This window comes from Microtus oregoni, unplaced genomic scaffold (genome assembly GCF_018167655.1).
Source record: "Microtus oregoni isolate MIOR12 unplaced genomic scaffold, Mior012 000018F_ref0000195, whole genome shotgun sequence".
Classification (NCBI taxonomy): Eukaryota; Metazoa; Chordata; class Mammalia; order Rodentia; family Cricetidae; genus Microtus; species Microtus oregoni.
In genome coordinates this window covers 30,499,229-30,520,815 of record NW_024543077.1, presented here as the reverse complement: position 1 = coordinate 30,520,815, position 21,587 = coordinate 30,499,229, and the positions used below count along the sequence as shown (strand labels likewise).

The 21,587-nt window shown below is 38.2% G+C and overlaps 1 protein-coding gene across 3 annotated transcripts in view; it reads left to right on the top strand.

The window, feature by feature from the left end:
- The window catches only part of LOC121458902 (tripeptidyl-peptidase 2), a 60,684-nt gene that overhangs the window by 4,979 nt on the left and 34,118 nt on the right, over positions 1-21,587 (top strand). For all 3 annotated transcript variants that reach the window (XM_041668279.1, XM_041668278.1, XM_041668280.1), the window contains exons 2-9: positions 3,458-3,586; positions 9,031-9,126; positions 10,960-11,064; positions 13,003-13,127; positions 14,632-14,795; positions 16,505-16,659; positions 17,501-17,577; positions 20,728-20,855. In XM_041668279.1, coding sequence (XP_041524213.1) covers positions 3,458-3,586; positions 9,031-9,126; positions 10,960-11,064; positions 13,003-13,127; positions 14,632-14,795; positions 16,505-16,659; positions 17,501-17,577; positions 20,728-20,855 — 979 coding nt within the window. The remainder of the gene's footprint in view (positions 1-3,457; positions 3,587-9,030; positions 9,127-10,959; positions 11,065-13,002; positions 13,128-14,631; positions 14,796-16,504; positions 16,660-17,500; positions 17,578-20,727; positions 20,856-21,587) is intronic.

Sequence of the window (21,587 nt, the reverse complement as noted above, 5' to 3'; positions counted from 1 at the left end):
GTACTCACACAGAAACCCTTACACACAAAATAAATGAGATTTGATTTAAAAAATATACAACATGCAATAAACATGAAAAAAATTCAGCATCCTTAGCCATCAGGGCAACAAAGTCAATGCTATATTGAGATTCCAGCTTAACCAACGCAGAATTTCTATCATTAAGAAACTAACAGATACTGGTGAGGATGAGGTTAAGGATGGTAGTAAGATTCTTGAATACCGTTGGTAGAAATATATATTAGATCATTTACTATAAAAATTAGTATTGAGTTTCTTTAAGTATAGGCATGCTCCATAAGTATATATTGAACACAATGACTCGGTTTTGCAAAACTTGCTCCAACGATTATCAATTATTTGTCTGTAAAAATAATCTACTACAGTTTCCTGTAGCAGTAGTGTTGTGGCTCACATGAAAATTTATAGCTAGTAAAGAAATATATCTTAACTAAGTTATTCGAGCCGATACTAAGTTGGATCATTCAGTCATAAAAAATGTTACTACGCAGCCATCACTGTTGTTGTTGGGTGTCTGTTTGTAACTTGAATGGAGAGTCTCTGTGGAGCATGTCCTCTAACAAGAGACACTGATGAGAGTCGCCTCGTGTGTGTTGTGGAAAGCTGGGCTGTGTCCTGTGAGGTGAACAGTGTGCAGTATGAAGTTGAGGGTGGGGAACACATGAAGAGTCATGTGGGAAGGTCTCTGAAGGGCAATGAGTAGAAAACTGAAATGCACAGTCGAATGCTCTTGACAGCTGGAGAGATAAAGAATCTAAGGAAGAGGGTTGTATGAAATAGTCGAGGCAAAAATAGTCAACATTTTATGGGAAGTAGTGCCACAGAGCATCTTGTGTTCTGAGTGCACTATGAATCTGGAGGGAGAGGAGTACTAAAACACAGTCTGTCTGCACAGTGCATAGGGGCCCACTGTGGAAGGAGCACCTTAAGAACATGGCTTATGCCGGGCGGTGGTGGCACACGCCTTTAATCCCAGCACTCGGGAGGCAGAGGCAGGCGGATCTCTGTGAGTTCGAGACCAGCCTGGTCTACAAGAGCTAGTTACAAGATAGGCTCCAAAACCACAGAGAAACCCTGTCTTGAAAAACCAAAAAAAAAAAAAAAAAAAAAAGATGATTTATGTAAGGGTCTTCAGTGTTTTTCACTCGTAACCGACCTCTCTCTTCCTGTGAACTTTTACACAACCCCAGGTATATAGGCAAATATAGTAAGTATACAAATGAAGCATTTACTGATAAGTCATAAAGTTTATTTTAGGAGCTGGAGAGATGGCTCAGTGATTACACTATTCCTGCGTCTTTGCGAGTGAGTTCAGTTCCCAAGCTCACAACAGCATCCGATTCCAGTTCTGAGCATCTATCATCCTCTTCTGCCCTCTGAGGGCACCAGGCACACATGTGGTGCATATATATCTGTTTAGGCAAACACATAAGTGAAAATAAATCTTTTTAAAAATTATTTAAAAAATTTGGTTGCATATAAAAGCATTTACTAAAAGCAAATGCACATACTCAATGAAATGAATAAGCTTGTTTAACACAGCCCAATTTAAAGATAAACTAATTTGATATTTACATGCCGAGGAGTGGTGGAGAGAAAATATGAAAAGCTGTGTGTAGTAATAAGGGCGGCGGGGCTGCGTCCCCAGCACCCCGGCTGCCTGGCTAGCTTATGCCCGAAATAACAACACACAAACTGTATTCATTTAATCACTGCTTGGCCCATTTCTATCTAGCCTCTTCTAGGCTAATTCTCACATTAATTTAGCCCATTTCTAATCATCTGTGTAGCGCCCCTAGGTGCGCTTACCGGGAAGATTCTAGCCTATGTCCATCCTGGGTCGGAGCTTCATTGTGCGCGTCTGCCTGGGAGCTGGGAGCATGGCGTCTCTCTGAGGTGTCTGCTCCCGAGAGGAGAGCTGTGGAGTCTGAGCTCACTTCCTCTTCCTCCCAGCGTTCTTTTCTGTTTACTCCTCCCACCTATCTTCTAACCAATGAGGGCCAAGTGGTTTCTTTTTATTTAACCAATGACCTTCCTCCCTCAGCTGTGATTTCTGGAATTAAGCCATTAGGTTTCTCTGAGAGTAGAAGATTTCATGCAGTAAAAATACAGCAGTCCATAGAATAGAGCCTGGTCACAGCCTCGGGTGTTTCAACCAAGTGTTCAATGAGATTTGTAGTATGATGGCCTGCACAGTAAAAGTATGCGCGTTGAATATTCAACACCAAAACCACAGTGCCCATACAATTCAGCTGGCTTAAGTGCTGACGCACATTTAGTTGAATTAAGTTTTGGTTGTCGCACACCCAGTATCCTTTTCCTGTTGCCATGTTTGTGTGTGTGTGTGTGTGTGTGTGTGTGTGTGTGTGTGTGTGTGTGTGTGTGTGATTCCACACATTAAGTTACAGGACCTCCATAAAGAGTGAGTTCAACTCAGTTTAAGAAGCTGATGTGTACATTACGAAAGGAAGAGATGCCAGTGGTTTGGCAAGCTGGCACAATGGTGATAAAAAGTAGAAAAATTGATTTGAATTTCATTGTAGAGGAAATACTTCCTGATCGCTGTGGTGCAAGACATAAATGAGATAGTCAGAAACACTTCTGTTCATGGCTTGAGCAACTGGTGTAGGATGGTACTTAGAAGGACAACATTGGGAACAAAACAAATATGGGAATGTTTAACCTTTGAACTTGGGGTTTACGAAATTTGAAGTACTGGTTCAACATTGAGTAATAAAATGCTACTGTTTCCTACCCAGCCCGGAGCATACTTTTCTTCAGATATTTGCTCACACGTTGCCTCCTCAGCAAGGCCTTCCTTGACCAACTAAGTTAGAATGGATAAATCAGTACTTCTTATTTCCTGTCTTTAGCTTAATTTCTCAGTATTTTATGTCTTTATTTATTGTCTACTTCCTCACCCTGCTGTATGTAAGATAAAGAATTTTTGTGTACTGACAGCTGCTTTATCCAATACCCAAAAGATTGCAAATATTAAAGAAATATATGAAATCACTTAAAGGGTTGTGTATTGTTTCCATGACTTAATTTTTTCTTTAGTGTTTATTTATACTTTTCTCTTTTTTTGTTTTTGTTTTTTTAGATTTATTTATTTATTATGTATACAGTATTCTCAGTATTCTGTCTGCATGTATGCCTGGAGGTCAGAAGAGGGCACCAGATCTCACTACAGATGGTTGTGAGCCACTATGTGGATGTCGGGAATTGAACTCAGGACCTTTGGAAGAGCAGCCAGTGCTCTTAACCACTGAGCCATCTCTCCAGCCCCTATACTTTTTTATTAATCATATTATTTTTAATATAAAGGAAAGATTCCATAGGCAATTATATATATATTATAGTGTGTACATACATGGATTTATATTACTTTCTTTAAAGACAAAATCTAACTCATTTTCTTTGTCTCAATTTTTAGGTTACAACTGATGGAAAACCAAAAATCATTGACATCATTGATACCACAGGAAGTGGTGATGTGAATACTGCTACAGAAGTAGAGCCAAAAGATGGGGAAATTATTGGTCTTTCTGGAAGAGTGCTTAAGGTTGGAACATTTCTCTTCTTATTGAATGGGTTTTTTAGTTTGTTGGTTCTTTTCCCCTCTTCCTTCATTTTGTAATGTTGCTTCAAAACATCTTAATATTTTTAAACTTAAATTGGCACTAGAGTAGTATTTTCCTGTTACTTATAAAGTGAATTATCCCAAAACCCTTAGGATAAAATAAGGAGACATTCCATTACCGTCTTCTAAGAACATAGGTTGTCATGTTGATGGATGCTTATGGTTAGTATTGGATCCCCAGCTATTGGATATCCTCCACAGATGTAATAAGCCAAATCAAACCGAATTAATAAGACCAGTTTTTAATCTGAGCAAAGCAACTCCTGGGTAGTCTTGGAAGGAAGGAGAAACTATGGGTCAGTTCTGGATATAAAGACCTATACTCGTGGTCTTGAGTATCTCGGGGAGGGGCCTCCCCCTTGGGTTTCTCAGGCAGGGGTCTCGAATGTGATGATTGGGTTCAGGTGGAGTTTCCCAACAGCTTATATTTGTGAATTTCTCATGAAGTTGTAAATTGTTGACCATGGTTGTGGTTTCATTTAAAGGCTTAGCTAGTGAGCATTGGGAAGTTGGCTGTTCATGGACATAATTTGGTTTATTTGTTTGGTTGTTTTATTTTGTTCTTTTTGTGACAGGGTCTCTTTATGTCGTCTTTGCCTCCTGAGTGCTGGGATTAAAGGCACTACCACCACTTGGCTGAGATGTTTTGTAGTGTCAGGAAGGAATAATTATTAGTCACTGGTACCATAGCTACTTGGCTCTCCTTACCTCTTCAGGACACCATTTTCTGAAAGTAGTACAATAAGTTCCTTTGACTTAGCCATGTGTTACAGTGAAGTAAATATCTTTCTTGATATTTACTATCTTCTCCTTCTTCCAAATAGCTCATAAACAGCTAACAGAGCCTCATTCTTCTTGTTTAAGACCAAGTACATGTAATACTTTGGTAGCCATTGTTTTCGGATGATAGTCCTCTACAATCTTTACTTCTTTCTGCCATATCATAACCTGTTTCAACTTTTGTGATAATCTTTGTTGTTTTATCACCTTTGTGCAGATAAATAACATGCAGTATTTAGTTTCCTCTACTTTTCAGCTTCTCATGGATGCCCTCATTTCTGTATTTGTTCTTGGTGTTTGCAAGATTTGAGATTGACTGGTCTTTATTGTTGTTGAATGTGGCGATAATGGGTTCAGTTTCATTGCTAAGCAATATGATAAGATTTCTATACAGCACATCCGAATGTGTATTGAACTGTTGCAGTTTGGGACTGTTGAGTAAGAGTTGTTTTGAAAGCATTATGCATATTTCCTGTGTATGTGTGTGTATGTCTCCAGGATGTGTGCCAGAAGAATTGCTGAGTCATGGAGATACAGCTTTACTAGGTCATTACTGATGTCTTTACCTTTTATTTGAGACTGGCCTTGTACTCTCCTGATTTTCTTGCCTCCACATCCCAAGTGCTGGGATTATAGGTGTGTACCATCGTGCCTGGCCAGCTTTTAACTTCAAATACTTGGAATTTTCAGAACTTAAAAAAAAAAATCTTTAAAAAGGATGGGAATCTCAGTATATGTTGTAAGTTTAATTTGCACTTGTTTAATGAGATCAGCCATTTTTTTCACAGATTTGGGCTTTTGGGTTTCATATGAAGTATTAAACATTCATTTACCCTTTTCATTTTTGTTTTGTTTCATTTTAATGCTACTGAACTGTGCATTGTATTCTTATTAGTTTGTAGCATTCTTTTATATATCCAGTTTCTATTTTAAATTGAAATTTTCAGTTTTTACATATACGTATGTACTTAATGAAAACGCAAAGCTCTAAAATTAATTAAATGTATGACTGAATATGACAGTATTCCCAGTATACCTAGAAAGTTGTGTTTTTTCTTATTTGTTTTAGAGAATTTGACCGGAATTTTTTTAATACTTAGTTTGAAGTTGGAGTCTCATTTTTTTCATAAGAAAACCTAGTATGCCTACATCACACATTAACATTCCTTTAGTTCCCCAGTAATTCTCATGTCTTTCTTTTAACTTGGCTACCTTCAAAGTTTGGTAGCAGTCCTGTCTATCCTGAAGCTCCCAGGAGACATTTGAGCCAGGAGAAAGCCATGAACTTATGTAAGACATGGCGGGTGGGGGGGAGAAAGAGACTTTCTGGGTTGTGAAATTTGTCTATGACAGTGTCGTGTTAGCAGTCCAAAGGCTGGCTCACCTAAAGGCTTACTTCTTAGTTCTCTTTGTCCTGTGGTTTTCCAGTCGTTCTCAACTAAGTTCTCAATACATGCTGTTCTCACTTTACCACATTGAAGTTAAACCTTTTAAAAAATAATCTGTATTTAGCCTCAAAAATTGAAAACTTTTATGAAAAGGTTAATACAGGCATACAGAAGAGTGTGACTAGATTTAGTATAACCAAAGCAAAAAGTGTGTGTGACTTATAGGCATGTGCTGTGAAGCCGGCAAGACAGAAACAACTGAGGTTGCTATTTGGTTCATTAAGAAAAATGTCCTATTTGTTAGGCAACCTCTTTTAAGAGTTTTAGAAATGAACTATAATTTATAATAATGAGATTATGTACTCCAGACAGGGATTTTGAGTCTCAGGCAAAGAGGGTTTACATACAAAACAATATATCCTGTCTTTAAAAAATGAGACAAAGTTGATCTCCATGGAGACCTGGAGAGATAGCTCAGTAGATGAAGTATCTGCTATTTGAGCATGAAGACCTGAATTCAGATCCCCAGCACCAATCTAAAATTGCAGTGTGGTAGCATTCAGCAGTAACTTCAGCACTTCAAGATAGAATCAGTGGGATCTCTGGATCCCAGTGATCAGCTGTCTTAGCTTCTGATTACTGAGAGACCCTTTCTCAAAACACAGGATGGGGAGCAGTAGAGAAATTCTACATCAACCTTTGCCCTCCATGTACTTCATATGTACAACATGTGATATACATCACACCTGTAAGAAAGATGATTGTAATTACTATCTGTAGTTTAAACCGTTTAAAATATTTCTTTGCTAAAGATATCACACATAACTTCAAAATGTATACTATTTAAATAGAAAAAATGACATTCCATAATCGCCTAAGTTAATGTAGCATGACTTTTATTCTCTTTGAGTTTTTTGTATATAATTTTTATAGCTAGTCTACCTTTAAAGGAAGGTAGATAATACTAATTTTTGAGATATATGTACTTCTATGACCCTGTGGAATTTTTGTTTTATTTATAGTTAAATATAAATTGACCACAGGGTTATTTTCATTGATTTTTATATATATGCTAACTAATGTGATTAAATATGTTGAATAGCTTTTGAGTTTTGCTTTTATTTATTAGTTTGCATCTCATGGCCTTTTGAACATTTTCACTTGTCACTCACCAGTTTATAGAGGTACATGTACAGTGAACTCCTGTGTTGTTTATAGAGGTACATGTACAGTGAACTCCTGTGTTGTTTATAGAGGTACATGTACAGTGAACTCCTGTGTTGTTTATAGAGGTACATGTACAGTGAACTCCTGTGTTGCCTGCTAGTGGCACTCTGTTGTAGCATTTTGTCACTGTTTTTGTTATGTCAAGGCATTTTAAGAATATGAAGAATGTTTTTTCTGACAATGGATGAGATTTAATATACAGCCAGTTGACTCTCAAATTATTAGTTAAAACATAGGCCTTTAATAATAGTTTTCATATATCTAATATGATGAAATTTTCACCCAAAAGTTTTCTATGTAGGAAATAATTTCTATGAAACGCGGGAATGAGTTGGAGAAAGAGACTAGAAGTGAGACAAGTGAGGATTTTTTGTTGTATTTGTTTTTGGTTTTGAGACAGGGTTTCTGAGTATTACTGACTGTCCTGGAGTTTATTATATAGACCAGGCAGGCCTCAAACTCACAGAGATCTACCTACCTTTGCTTCCGGCTGCTGGGATTAAACGCATGGGACAGCCAGATGTTCATTGGCAGTTCAGCTTCGTATTTAGCACAAAGCTAACAGCTGTTTTTCATAATTAGGATGAATCAGAATAGATTCTGATACTTTAAATTGCTTGATATTCATTGCATTTTATGATTCGTAGGAATCATAAGATAGTTATGATCCCCAGCTTCACTGTTGAAGATAGACATGAGTGATGGAGCAGCCTGCCTGTCTACTGCAGATCCCAGCTTTCATAGAAATCAAGGTCTAGAATAACAGACAGGCTTCATCCTGGAGAAGCAGAAATTGTCAGCCAACAGAGAGCATGAGAGCCCTGATGAACCTCGAGCCATTCTCAAAGGGAAACTGCTGATGTAGCTTGGCATTTGCCATTTCATAATGCCCTTTTGTGGTTAGATGGCCTTGAGGCTGCTGATAGGTTGGTTGTTCTCCAAACATCAGAAGCTAAGGTGGCAGGTATTTTCCCACACACGCACTAAAAGGGCCTGCATCTTCAAAAGACCTTGGCTCCGCTATTTCATCCTACCATGATTTGGGAAGAGAAGAGGGTAAATGACATGTGCATGAAGATGTCACGCACATAAACACTTCTCTAAGGCATATGTATTAGAACTGCAGTGCTGCCACTTCACTTCTGAGACAGCCTACTCTTCCCCTCTCCATGGAGTGCTTGCTTGCTTATCAACTTCTCTGAAACTGTGTTACATTGCTTCCAAGAAGAATAGAGAGACCCCATCACCATCCCCAAAATACAGTCATAAGGTTAGGATTATGGGGTATATTTTCCTTGCACACAAGAGGAAATAAATGCACCCCTCCATTAGTGGTAAAGTTGAGAGTCACAGCCACATTTGTCTGGTCTAAAATCTCGTACCTTTTGAACTGAATCCCATGATGGAACTAGATTCCAATTTTTTACCTTCTTGTTTATATAAGTAATTTCATTTCATCTTTCTATTAAAACCTATTTTTACAGATGATGAGATAATTTGAGAGTGTTAGAGATCTTAGTGAAATTAGCATGGTTTTATAGTGCTTTGTCCATGAGGATCCAACGAGCCGTATGTAATATCTGTGCACTGTCTGTATGCTGCTGTTGTAGATGGATGACGGTCTTGCTCTAATAGGAGGTCTGAGTGTGGGGTAAGTTCTGAAAGTTGCTTCTTCTCCTTGCTTCTTACTGGCACAAGTGTGATGAAGGGAGAGATGAGGCGTCAGCAGTGTTTAAGAACTGGTTAATAATGTTAGTGATTTAACCAAGTAATATATTTTCAGGGAATTTTATAAACTATAAAGCCATAGTGACATTAAGTGTCCACTTAGAGTATTAAAAGTATTTCTCCTATACATAAGCCTCTTTACCCACAGTGAGCCAGTAGAGTGGATGTGAGATAGTTTGATCCCACAGTGGTGTATCATTGGCACTGAGAAGTAAGTGAATGAGCAATTTGTTTTACCTACAGATTCCTGCGAGCTGGACAAATCCTTCAGGAAAATATCATATCGGCATTAAAAATGGATATGACTTCTATCCAAAGGCTCTCAAGGAAAGAATACAGGTAATGAGAAACCCACAATCAGTTGCTTGCACGTATTATATGCTTAGATTCCTACTTGAAGAAAAAGGATTTTTTTAAATTTAAATTTTGCTCTTGTAAATGTCATGAGGTCTTAAATCTTCTAGGGACTTGGACTTTGAAAGACTGTTCAAGAGTATGTGTTTTACTTCAAGTCATTCTTAGTCTTGGGTGCATGGGCTAGTTAGTTTAAGGAAGAATAAAGCGAAACTAAACTAGAACTCAGGTTTTGGGGTTCTTATGGGTAGATGAACTTTAGATTTTTTAAGAACTTCGTTAAAGAATATATCTCTTGATTCTTGTTCTTGTGTCCTCTAAGAAAATCTGCCCCATTTATCTTGTTGTCTAGTCTTCTTGCTCGAGGCACAAGTTGGGCTGGAAAGATCGTGCAACAGCTTAGCTTACTGTCTTTGCATCAAGCCTAGGTTCAGTTCCCCACACCCACATCAGATGACTCATGAAATTTTTGAACAAATGGAATTTATGCCCTGGCAATGCTGGCGGTTTTGTTGAACTTGTTCATATTGGGTCTCATGGTCTGAGCTGAGGAGGACGACTGACCAGGTCTCTTCTTCAGGAGGGCACCAGATCTCATCACAGTTGGTTATGAGGATTACCATGTGGTTGCTGGGAATTGAACTCGGGACCTTTGGAAGAGCAGGCAGTTCTCTTAACCACCGATATCTTATTACTACTTATAACTCTAGTTCTAGGGGATCTGATGCCTTCTTTTGGCTTATGGGCATCAGCATGCACATAGTTCACATAAATTCATGCATACACATACATGAATAAAATAAAACATGTCTGTAGTTAGAGAAAGAAGAGCTAAGTGTAGCTAGGAATTTGCTTTAAAGAGTTACTGTCAAGTGACAATTTCTGTGATGATGCAAATGTTTGAAGAGTTCAATGTCTGCTCTATTAAGGGAACTGCTGTGGGTTACTCTGTTGCACAGTGCCATTTCCGAACACTGCTGTGACACTGATTGCTGATGTGAGTCCAGTATTTCGGTTGTAAAGCATGGTGTAGGATTGACAGTAATGCTGATGCAGATGTGGGTGCTGTCATCTGACCACAGAAGATTCTTCCTTCCAGATCCATGAGCCAACATTTACCTTAATGCACATAGTTTTGATTGAATATAAACACACAGATGTCGGGGCCTTTTTATTTGTGTATTATGTTCAGTCAGCTTTTATAAGGAACAAATTGACATGTGAATATAGATCATAAAGTTGAAGTGGACTCTTCATAGATAATCCAGTTTACTAGATTACTGAAAGGATTCTTTTATCTAGAAAACTTTCGTTAGGAGATACTGTGTGGTGAAGAATGGCTAAAGTAGGACCAATGTCAGAAGCCTGGAACCCTGTCCAATTGAAGAGGGTGGGGCATCCTGGACAGGGATGATTGAGGACGCCTGCCCTTCCCAGTGAAGCTGCAGTCTTTCCTTAGTCATGACTTTGTCCTTGCCTCTCTGCATTTCCCAGCTTTGTACAGGTCCGGGGTGGGTATCTGCTACTCTAGTACCAGACAGGGTTCCTGGTGTGGCATATTACATTGTGGAGAAGGGCGGGTACAAATTGGGAAATAACTGTATAAAAATATTTTGTGTGACTTGATAAACTTGTTCTCCTAACCAACTTCATTGATTGATTTTTTTTATTACCTTCACTAGAAATGGTTTTGGTAAGCCTTTGTTTCAGAATTTTGTAATATCTGAACTGCTGGCAGGGTGTAACCATAACCATATAGGTTTGTTTACCTGACTAGTTTGTCTGCCTGATTGTGAGAGCAATTTTTTGCCTTTGCAGAAAGAACGGAAAGAAAAAATCTGGGATCCTGTTCACAGAGTTGCACTTGCAGAAGCTTGTAGGAAACAAGAAGAATTTGATATTGCCAACAATGGCTCTTCTCAAGTTGGTGCTACTCACTTTTATTTTAATGTTTCAAAGACCTATATTGGTACTCTAAAGGATTCAGTAGACTGCATTTTCATAGGGTTCCTTCCTTGACAGCTTTTTTCTCAGTGGTTAAAGTTACCAGTTCTAACATTATTATTTATGCTATACCAATTTGCATATATATTATGAATATTTTAAAACATAGACATGAATCTTTACCAGCACACATGGAAATTCCTCTGTGCCTCTTCCTAGCCACTCTCTGATTTGTCCTCCCCGAGACATCATCACCCTGTCCTCTAACCCTGTAGAATGACTTTCCTCTTCGAAGTCTGGGCGATGAAGCCATACAGAACTTTTATGCACTTTCTGTTGCTGAGATTGTTAGGGTATCTGCTGTGCCCTAGGTATTACATACAGGTCATTACACTTCTGTTTATGGGTGTAATACAGTTTGTTCATTTTGCAGATTGGTACTGGCTTTGTTTTTTGAGTGTTAAGAATAGTGTCATTTTGGAGCTAAGGAAATGGCTCAGCGTTAAGAACACTTGGTGCTTTCAAGGAGGACCCAGAGTTAGTCTGTATCTCTGGTTCCAGGAGATCCAGTGCATTCTGGCCTCCACAGGCATCAGGTGGTGCAGAACTTAACATGCATCCAAAGCACTCAAACGTAAAATTGAAATAAGTCTTTTTGTTGATTTTTTTTTTTTCGAGACAGGGGTTCTCTGTAGCTTGGCTGTTCTGGAACTTGCGGTTCTGGATCTCTGAGACCAGGCTGGTTTCAAACTCACAGAGATGTGACTTGTCTCTGCCTCCTGAGTGGTGGGATTCTAGGTACAAAATAAATCCTTCAAAAAAGAAAAATATTATTTAAAACATTGTTGAGTATAGCTTTTTGTAAATCATGATAATGCCTGTTTATATTCCCACCAGAGGCATGTAAGTATACCTGTTAATTTTTTAAATTTTATTATTATTTTATGTGTGTATGAGTGTTTGCCAATACATGATGTTCTCTAAGGCCAGAAGAGGGCAGTTATTTGTCTGGAATGGAAGTTACACAGTTATGCATCGCTGTGTGGGTGAAAGTAAACCTTGGTCCTCTGCAAGTGTAGCACTGCTCTTAACCATTGAGCCCTCCTGCTTCATTTTTAGTCAGTTTATAAGTGAAAATAATGTCTTTGTGGGTTTTTGTTTGCTTTTATGCTTTTTAAGAAGAAAAGCTAAACTATATCTATCTATCAAAAGTCCACTTTAGGATTACAGCACTGAAAATGCAAACCTTCTCCTCAGTGCTTTCTTCTCGGTGTCACGCCGCGATTCAGGGACATAGTTTCCAAAATTAGAATATGTTAAACAGTTCTAACCATCGTCATAGTATAATTTGAATAGTGACAATTCTTGATTAAAGAATAAAATACAGTTAAGTTTAATAATTCTTATAAAGAACTACACCCTTTGGAAATATTCAGTGAAAACGTAATTTAAAATTCAGGTCTCCCAGTAATGTAACAGTTTTTCATGGAATCAGAGGTAGACACTGATTTAGGGGCTTATATTGCATTGTTTTTATTTATTATGAACATGGTATGCTAAGTGCAGCAGATTTGGACGGCCCATGCATGGTAATAAGTGCCAAAGGAAAGCTTTTATTATGCCATCCCCGGAACAAGTCACAAAGAAGTGTTTCTCCCTTTTTATTCTTTTATTATGAATATATACATTTTCTTAATCAAAAGTGGATTTCTGGACTGAGGTAGAGCACTTGCCGTACATACTCAAGGCTCTAGACTCAGTCTCCAACACTGCAAAAGCATTGTTTTCTTACTATGTTTTTCCGAAGTCAAGTGGTTTTTTTTTCTATTTGTTCAACACTGTCTTTGATCATACATATGTTAATAACTCTCATATACACAAAAATATTCTAATATTAATCTGTTTTCTGATTAATAGGGCAATAAGCTAATCAAGGAAGAGCTGCAAAGTCAAGTGGAATTACTTAATTCTTTTGAGAAAAAGTATAGTGATCCAGGTCCTGTGTATGACTGTTTGGTGTGGCATGATGGTGAGACCTGGAGGTAATCTCAAATATTTTGTGGATCTTCTTCATTAAAAATGTTTTTATCTTCCTAAAAATTGTGAACCCTCAAAGCTGCAAAAAGTTGTGGTTTATATAATCATATCACTTAGCAACATTGTGTGAGAGACAAATCAGCTGTTGGTATCCGTGGGCAAGCCTTTTGAACTTAGTATTTTTTACATTAAGCATTACATTTACTGTTTTTTAAATTCTTACATGACTAACCACATTTTGGCAGGTTGATCACTGAGATATGCGGAAATGCTCCTTGTTAAAACTGGGCAGTTTGTAAAGTAACCACAAATGTAACATATTCACTAAAAAATCAAGGATAAAAGGAAGAAAATATGGACTTGGATGTTTTAAATAAATATAGAATAGCTAAGTTAACCTGGCAGCGCAGCACAGTAATTAAGTGTTCAGTCCTGGGTTAGGCGTAATGGTGGATATATTCAGTCTCAGAGCTTACTAGGCTAAGACAGGATTGCCACAAGTTCAAGGCCAGCATGGGCTGCTTAGTGCCTGTCGGGCCGTTTGGGGCCATGTAATAAAACTCTCTCAAAATGCACACACATACACAAACAAACATAATAACAAAGGGTTGATCTTTATATAACATTTGTGACATTTTAATTAGATTTAAACAGACTAATAATGTGTTTAAAATAATTTTAACAGTAATAAAATGGGTAAGCAGCAGGTAGGAAGAGAATCATAAAATAAGGTGGAAATTTTGTTTTGCTAAAAAAAAAATGTTCTCAGCTGTTGGTGGTGCGCGCCTTTAATCCCAGCACTCGGGAGGCAGAGGCAGGCGGATCTCTGTGAGTTCGAGGCCAGCCTGGTCTACAAGAGCTAGTTCCAGGACAGGAACCAAAAATCTATGGAGAAACCCTGTCTCGAAAATAAAAAAAAAAAAAAAAAAGTTCTCCTAAAGCTGTATGTGACTACAGTTTGAAGTTTTTTGGTTTTAGTTTTTCGAGACAGGGTTTCTCTGTAGCTTTGGAGCCTGTCCTGGCACTAGCTCTTGTAGACCAGGCTGGCCTCGAACTCACAGAGATCCACCTGTCTCTGCCTCCAGAGTGCTGGGATTAAAGGTGTGCGCCACCATTGCCCAGCCAGTTTGAAGTTTTTAGCCATTTGGTAGCAGGAAGCTGTGGCGGCTCCTGGAGTCACAACACCAGCACTGAAATTGGCAGGGCTGTCCTTTGTGTCTGAGCCGTCCTAAACTAGTCCACACTCCAACCCAAGCTTCAGTTTTCATTTCTCACCTGCCCAGATAATTTTCTATACCATCTGTGACCATCAGTGTCCTAGTTTTAGCACTAGATTCTGGAGGTTTCTGTCATAAGCTTAACTGCTCAGTCTGAAACGAAGGAATGTAGGTTTGGAATTGAGTGGTGGGAGAAGTAAGCGGTGAGAAGATGACTGAGAAACTGGATTGTGTGCTCTTTAGAGCAAGAGTGGAAGGGTAAATTTTAATACCTGTTTCTCCTTCTCAACAGAGCCTGTGTTGATTCCAATGAAAACGGAGACTTGAGTAAATGTACTGTGTTGAGAAACTACAAAGAGGCCCAAGAATACGGCTCTTTTGGCACAGCTGAGATGTTGAATTATTCTGTTAATATTTATGATGATGGAAACCTGCTTTCCATTGTGACCAGTGGAGGTATCTGGTTTATGAGATTTACTAGTGAGAGATAGTCATACAGTGGCTGAATGATAAATCCTTGCAGGTTAGAGTGAGGTGTTGGTGAATTCATCATAGAAATTTCTATTGAAGGACCAAGCCTAGAAACTTTGATGAGATTTGACTCTCTTATCTTTTAAAGTTATGACTGTGTAGAGATAGTTCATAAATAAAGCAAAATCTTAATATCAGAAAAGCCATTAATAAATACGAAGTGATTTTACTTGCAAATATTAACCCTTGAGGAATTCACCCATAAGTACAGACTTAAGACATATAAGTTGACTGCTCAATAGTGTACTACTAGATAATGATCCAAGAGAGATTTTAATACTTGTATTATGATATAAAATATTACATAATCAAATTAATATTTACGAATGTCAAATATGAGTTTTAGTGAAAATATATCTATCATAAAACACTTGTATAAAGTGGAAGGACATGCAAATAATATTGTAGATAGGCTTGGGTGTTTTATGCTGAGGATATAGAAACAAGAGGAAAGAGGATGCTCAGGCCTTCAGGGTGGGCTGCTGAGGAGACAGAGAATGCGGTACGGTGGGCTGTGTAGACAAAGACCGCAGATGCCAGGATTCAGAAGAAGATAATGAGGACTGAATGAAATCAGAGTATGGTAAACATAGAAAGATGTCATAAGGAAATGCATTATTTTGTGTGCTAACATTAGAAAAACTAATAACCTTTACCTTTCTCCCAAGTTAACTACTGTCTTGATTTTCATTACTACATTCCTTATTACTTTGTACCATATGGGGGTGTTTGTGTTGAGTCAGAACTGACAAAAATATTCTCAATTTCCACATGGTTTATTTTTTTTCCAATTATATAAATGGAATTAGCCTAGTTTTTATATGAGACTTTAATTCAGTCTTATTGTAAGCTTCATTTTGATTCATATTAGTTCACATTAATTTATGTCAATTCTGTGGATTGATATGTTAAATATCCATTTACTTTTAGTGAACCCTAAGCTATTTGGAATTTTGAATTATATAAGTAATGTAGGCATGAACATTTTTCTGAATGCCTTGGTGAACATGTTTGCACATGTCTGTTGGGTACTGGGGCAAAAGCAAGACTACTAAGTCCAGAAGAATCCCTGTGTTCAAATTTCTCAAACAAGTATATTCTAAACTATTGTCAGCCTTCAATATCTTAGTTATGTTTAAAAATATGGAGAGATACTTCATTGTGGCAATAAGGTGTAACCCCAAGATGACCAATGAAGTGAAACATGTTTTCATATTTGTATGTCTTATGGACATCCTTTTTGTGGAATGTTTTTTCAAATTTTGCTTGGTGGACAGGTATTTCTACTTCTTTTTCTACTTTCTTTGTTGGGTTTGCAAGATTTTTTTAAAGTATACTCTGGGTACAGGTTACTTGTGGGTTCTATGTATTGCAAATATTGGCTGTCTTCTATGGCTTACATTTTTTACTTACTATAAACAAGGTAGGATCCAGTGTAGAGAAGCAAATATATGTAATTTAAGTTGATTTTGTGTGAATGGTAGGAATATATTTGAGATAATATTAGATATGTGATCAGGTTGTGTTTTTGTTAAATTATTTTTGTCATAATATACATGTTGAAATGGTTATGATTTTAGTATGTGATGATTTTTTTTCATCTTATGCACACACACTCTTATTTCTGTCCATAGGAGCTCATGGAACCCATGTAGCAAGTATCGCCGCTGGGCATTTTCCAGAGGAGCCTGAACGGAATGGAGTTGCTCCTGGTGCTCAAATTCTGTCCATTAAGATTGGTGATACAAGGCTAAGCACCATGGAAACAGGCACAGGCCTCATCAGAGCTGTGAGTGTCTGGAAGTTATTGATATAGGTTAATAATTTAGGGACTTAGAAACCTATATAATGGGAATGGAGAGATGGCTCAGAAGTTAAGAGCACTGGCTGCTCTTCCAGAGATCCTGAGTTCAATTCCCAGCAACCACATAGTGGCTCACAACCATCTGTAATGAGCTCTGGTTCCCTCTTCTGGCCTACAGGTATACATGCAGGTAGAATATTGCATACATAATAAATAAATAAATAAATAAATAAATAAATAAGAAGCCTACATAATGTTTATAAAGTACTCTTGGTTTATCAGGAGTATATTTATAAACAGAATTTGGTGTACAGAACAGTGTTTATAGAAACAAACCAATGCTGATTAATTCAGTTTGAAGTTAAAAATTACCATGAAGAACTTTCTTGGCTTAAGAAACCTTTTGTAGAAAAAATATTTTATACTCTTTGTTGTAAATCTCTTAGCAAACTTTTCAAGATAGGTTTTAAAAAATATTTGGCTTGCTCCAATATTCTAAAAGGAATAAATTAAACCCTTTGTAAATTTAATATTCTGTATGATTCACTTTGTCATGCAACTTATGTGCCTTTAAATTTATTCAGAATCAATGCCTCTCCCATTTCCTTTTATGATTCCTGCAGTCCAAAGAGAATAGTTTCACTTTTAATTGATGCTTTATTAACTCTTTTCTCTTGTTACCTATGACTTTAATTACAGTATGCCTGGAAATACCTCATAAATTTGGATGCAATTAGTTTAAACACTGTGGGATTATAAACCTTATTTACTGGGTAATCTGTTTCTACAAATGACTTCCTAAACTAGATTCTTAATCTTTTAATAGATGATAGAAGTAATAAATCATAAGTGTGATCTTGTTAACTACAGCTATGGGGAAGCAACTCATTGGCCAAATTCTGGGTAAGTCTTTGTCAGATCTCATATCATAGAACCTACTAATTAAGAGCATCAGCAGTTTAAGTAAGGGAATTGCAATTACAGTAAACTATATCTATGATGGACAGGTAATTGTGTTTTGAAAGTCAGACTCTCGCTCCCATGTCACATCTTTAATGCCAGGTCCAATCACTGCCCCTTGCCAAACCATTCCTAGCATGGGTAGCTAGGGTTGCTCCTCTGTATGGTGCTTCTGACACTCCCAACCTGCCTAACTCTCTGGCATTGGTCCATGCTTCCACATTTTCCTTTCCAGCCACTTTGGATTTATTGGGCCATCCATCACCAAAATAGCTCATTCACAGATGTTCTGGGACTTGTCAGGGGTGCTTACCTGGCAGGGGCCCGGATGTGCACAGACCTTGCTGTTCCTTAACCACCAAGGTTGCTGTTGTTACACATACTGGCTCCAGTTGCTAAGCTTCCCTGTCTCCTCCATCCATGCTACTTTCTCTCCTGCATCCCCTTCTTTCTTGTAATGATGTGACAAAACTTTTCTTTGGGAGATAAAATACATACATCTACTCACCTGGTAGGAATCCCACAACAGACCGAAGTATGGACACCACCAAAGTCCAGCTTGGTGACCTGTTGAATGAGAGGCCATTTGTTTCCTGGCTGCTCAGGCCCGAAATAACCACTCAGAAACTGTATTAATTAAAACACTGCTTGGCCCATTAGCTCTAGCTTCTTATTGGTTAACACTTATATCTTAATTTAACCCATTTCTAGTCATCTGTGTATTTCCACATGGCTGTGGCTTTCTGGGTAAAATTCCGTCCAGCTCTGGCAGGGCTCCATGGCTTTTCCTTGACTCTGCCCTTCTTTCTCTCAGCATTCAATTTAGTTTTCCTCACCTAGCTAAGTTCTGCCCTGCTATACGTCTAAAGCAGTTCCTTTATTTATTAATGGTAATCACAGCATACAGAGGGGAATCCCACATTAGTGACCCAGTGAGTTTTATTGGGGTTACTGAGAGGACTATGGGTGAGAGGTTACTTGTAGGAGAAGTGACTCAGACAACTGCGTCATCAAAGCCTACTCCAGCCTGGGTGACCTCTCACAAAGTGGGGTGTTGACGTAGGCCACTTGTTCATTCCCAGCAGCTCAGATCTGAAATAATCACATGAAACTATATTATTTAAATCACTACTTGGCCATTCACTTAAGTGTGTTGCTTGCTAGCTCTTAAATGTTTGGTTAACCCATTTCTATTAATCTGTGTATGGCCATGTGGCTGTGGCTTACCAGCAAGATTCTGGCGCATCTGTCCCTGGCATGGCTGCATGGCTTCTCTGACTCTGCCTATTCTCTCTCTATATATATCTCTTCCAGACTGGTTATATTCTGTTAAGCCATTGGCCAAAAGCAGATTTCTTATTCACTAACCAATAAAAGCAGCACACATATAGAAGGACTTCCCACACCAGCGGGGAACCTAGAGCACACGGCACAGCCTGCTTGCAGCTCAGCAGGTTGGAGCCTGTCCTTTCCAGTTGACTCAGCTGGTCTAAACCTGTTCCAGGCAGCTCAGCTGGTTTCTGCTTCTTGCAGGCAGCTGGTAGTCTCAGAGACTTCTTTGCAACTTAGCTTTTGTGAGAGTCTTGATTGCAGCTTAGCTTCTCTCCTCTAAGATGGGCTCTCAGCTTTATTGCTCACTCTGGCAGGGAGGGGCCTTGTGAATCTATTCAGTTTCAGGGACTTGCTGAACCAGTGTTGAGTTGTTTACTTTCCTGCTTAAGGAGCTTCCCTGCAGGATGAAATATTTCAGTCTCAGGAAACTGTCACACAGCATCTGTCATCCCTGTCATTTCCACTACCGCAGTACCATGTTGGCCTTAGCCTGTTTACCTTAGCTCCTTCCCTTTATATTAATATATAGCTGAAATATTTAGAGCATCTCCTTAGTGATCAACATTTCCACCACTCCCATCACCAAAGTATCAATATATGCCAGTTATCTGGTACCTGATTATTTAGGGTCCTTCAAAAGGGAAGCTGTAACAATCTAGAGGCTATACTGTTACTTGATGGCTCATTTCTTCCAGGTAATTGGATTTCTTATGAAAAATTGTTTTATTGCCTTTTTAATATGTTCCCTGTCAGTTTTAGCCATTTCTTTCTAAGGTGCAGTCTTGCCCCTTCTGTCATCTCATTATCGTTTTCATTACTTTTCTCTTTTGTCAGTAACCCATTACATTCTCTCTCCCTCCCCCCTTCGTGTGTGTGTGTGTGTGGTCCACTTGTGTCACAGTGTCCATGGAGTTGAGAAGAGGGCAGTAGAACCCTGGAGCTGGAGTCACAGTCAGTCTGAGCACAATGATGAGTGTTTTGGTAACTGAACTTGAATCTCCTGTTAGATGTCACACATTGGATTTTTCAGGACCCTTTCGAGCTAGACCTTCTTTAATTTTCATTTTCTTCATCTCAGGAAAACATTCTTGTTTGCTATCAATCTCTCACTAGATTTCTTTGACTTTGAATTTCTTAGGTTTTTCTTCTATTCCCTCCCCCCATTTAACTTTTCACTAGAAATACTAAGTGGCTTTTTTAGTCAAATAATCTCAGGTCAGAATACATGTAGGAGTCACTTTGGTATTTTGTTTGGTTTTTATTTTTCTCTCAACACTACTACTTCACAGACCCTCTTGATATTGTGGATTTTGGTGTCCTCCCTCCCCATATTTGGTTTTGTTTGCTTACTTTTTTATTTTTCTTGAGACAATGTTCCATTATGTAGCCTTGGGTGTCTAGCCTAGGAGTCTCTTTGTAGACCAGATATGGCCTTCAATTCACAAAACTACTTCTCTGCCTTCCTCTCGAGGGTTGCAATTAAAGCCGCGTGCCACCAACCAGGCTTTTCCTTAAGTTTTTCTTTTATTTAATATAACTTGCAAATTCACTGAAACTCAACTAGGGTATATCACTTGGAATGGCATTGTGTCTTACTAAAAGCCTACCTGCTAATGTGTGTGTAATCATTTAACTGAGTGAATCTGATACCTCATTTAAAGCTACTGTCAGTTACACAGTTTGGAATCATTATAATTTGTTTTGTTATAAATTAAATGTGGAATAGATGTATTTACTCAAAGGAATTCTTTGTTTTTTTAGGAGAATCTGTGAAGTAATTAATGAAGCAGTCTGGAAACATAATACAATTTATGTTTCGAGTGCTGGAAATAATGGTCCATGTCTTTCTACAGTGGGTTGTCCAGGTGGAACTACGTCCAGTGTGATAGGTTAGTAAGCTTTACCACTTCAGAAAAAACGTTTGTTTAAATACAAGCAGAACAGGAGATTGAAGGAGGAAATCACAGGTTTGATGTCAGCCCATGATACTAGAGACCCCATCCCCCAGAAATACATAAATTAAACTATAAATCACAGTCACAGTGTAATCAAGTATTGTATTCTACATATAAAACACTAGAGGCCTTTTTAATATGTACCCTGTCACAGGTATGTTCAGTCATTTTACACTGTGACAGGATGTTTTCTTCTTTAAAGTCAGGTTGCCTTCATAATGTTTTGAGTAAACTTAAAATGGACGGTAAGTGTCGTGTGGAATGTGGGTGAGACATAGACCCTAATTGTGTTCTTAGGAAAGTCTGAGGAGCTGTGTTATCTAGGGATTTAGGAGAAGTGCTGTAATAGAAACACATGCACACTTTTAGGCAGTTTTTTTTAGAGCACATAATAATCATGGAAGTTTTTATTATATGTATAAAAGTAGTGTCCTGAGTACTTAGTTTATAATATAAACTTAATTTGTTTCTTTATTGAATGTTCTTCCCTTTCCGTCTGAGGGGGGTGGTGGAGAGAGAGAGAATAGATAGTAAGCAGTTTTCTCACATGCATAATGATTATACTGGTAAAAAATTAGTATACACCTACTGCACGTACTGGCTTTGTGGGAGCCTAGGCAGTTTGAATGCTCACCTTACGAGACCTGGATAGAGGTGGGCAGTCCT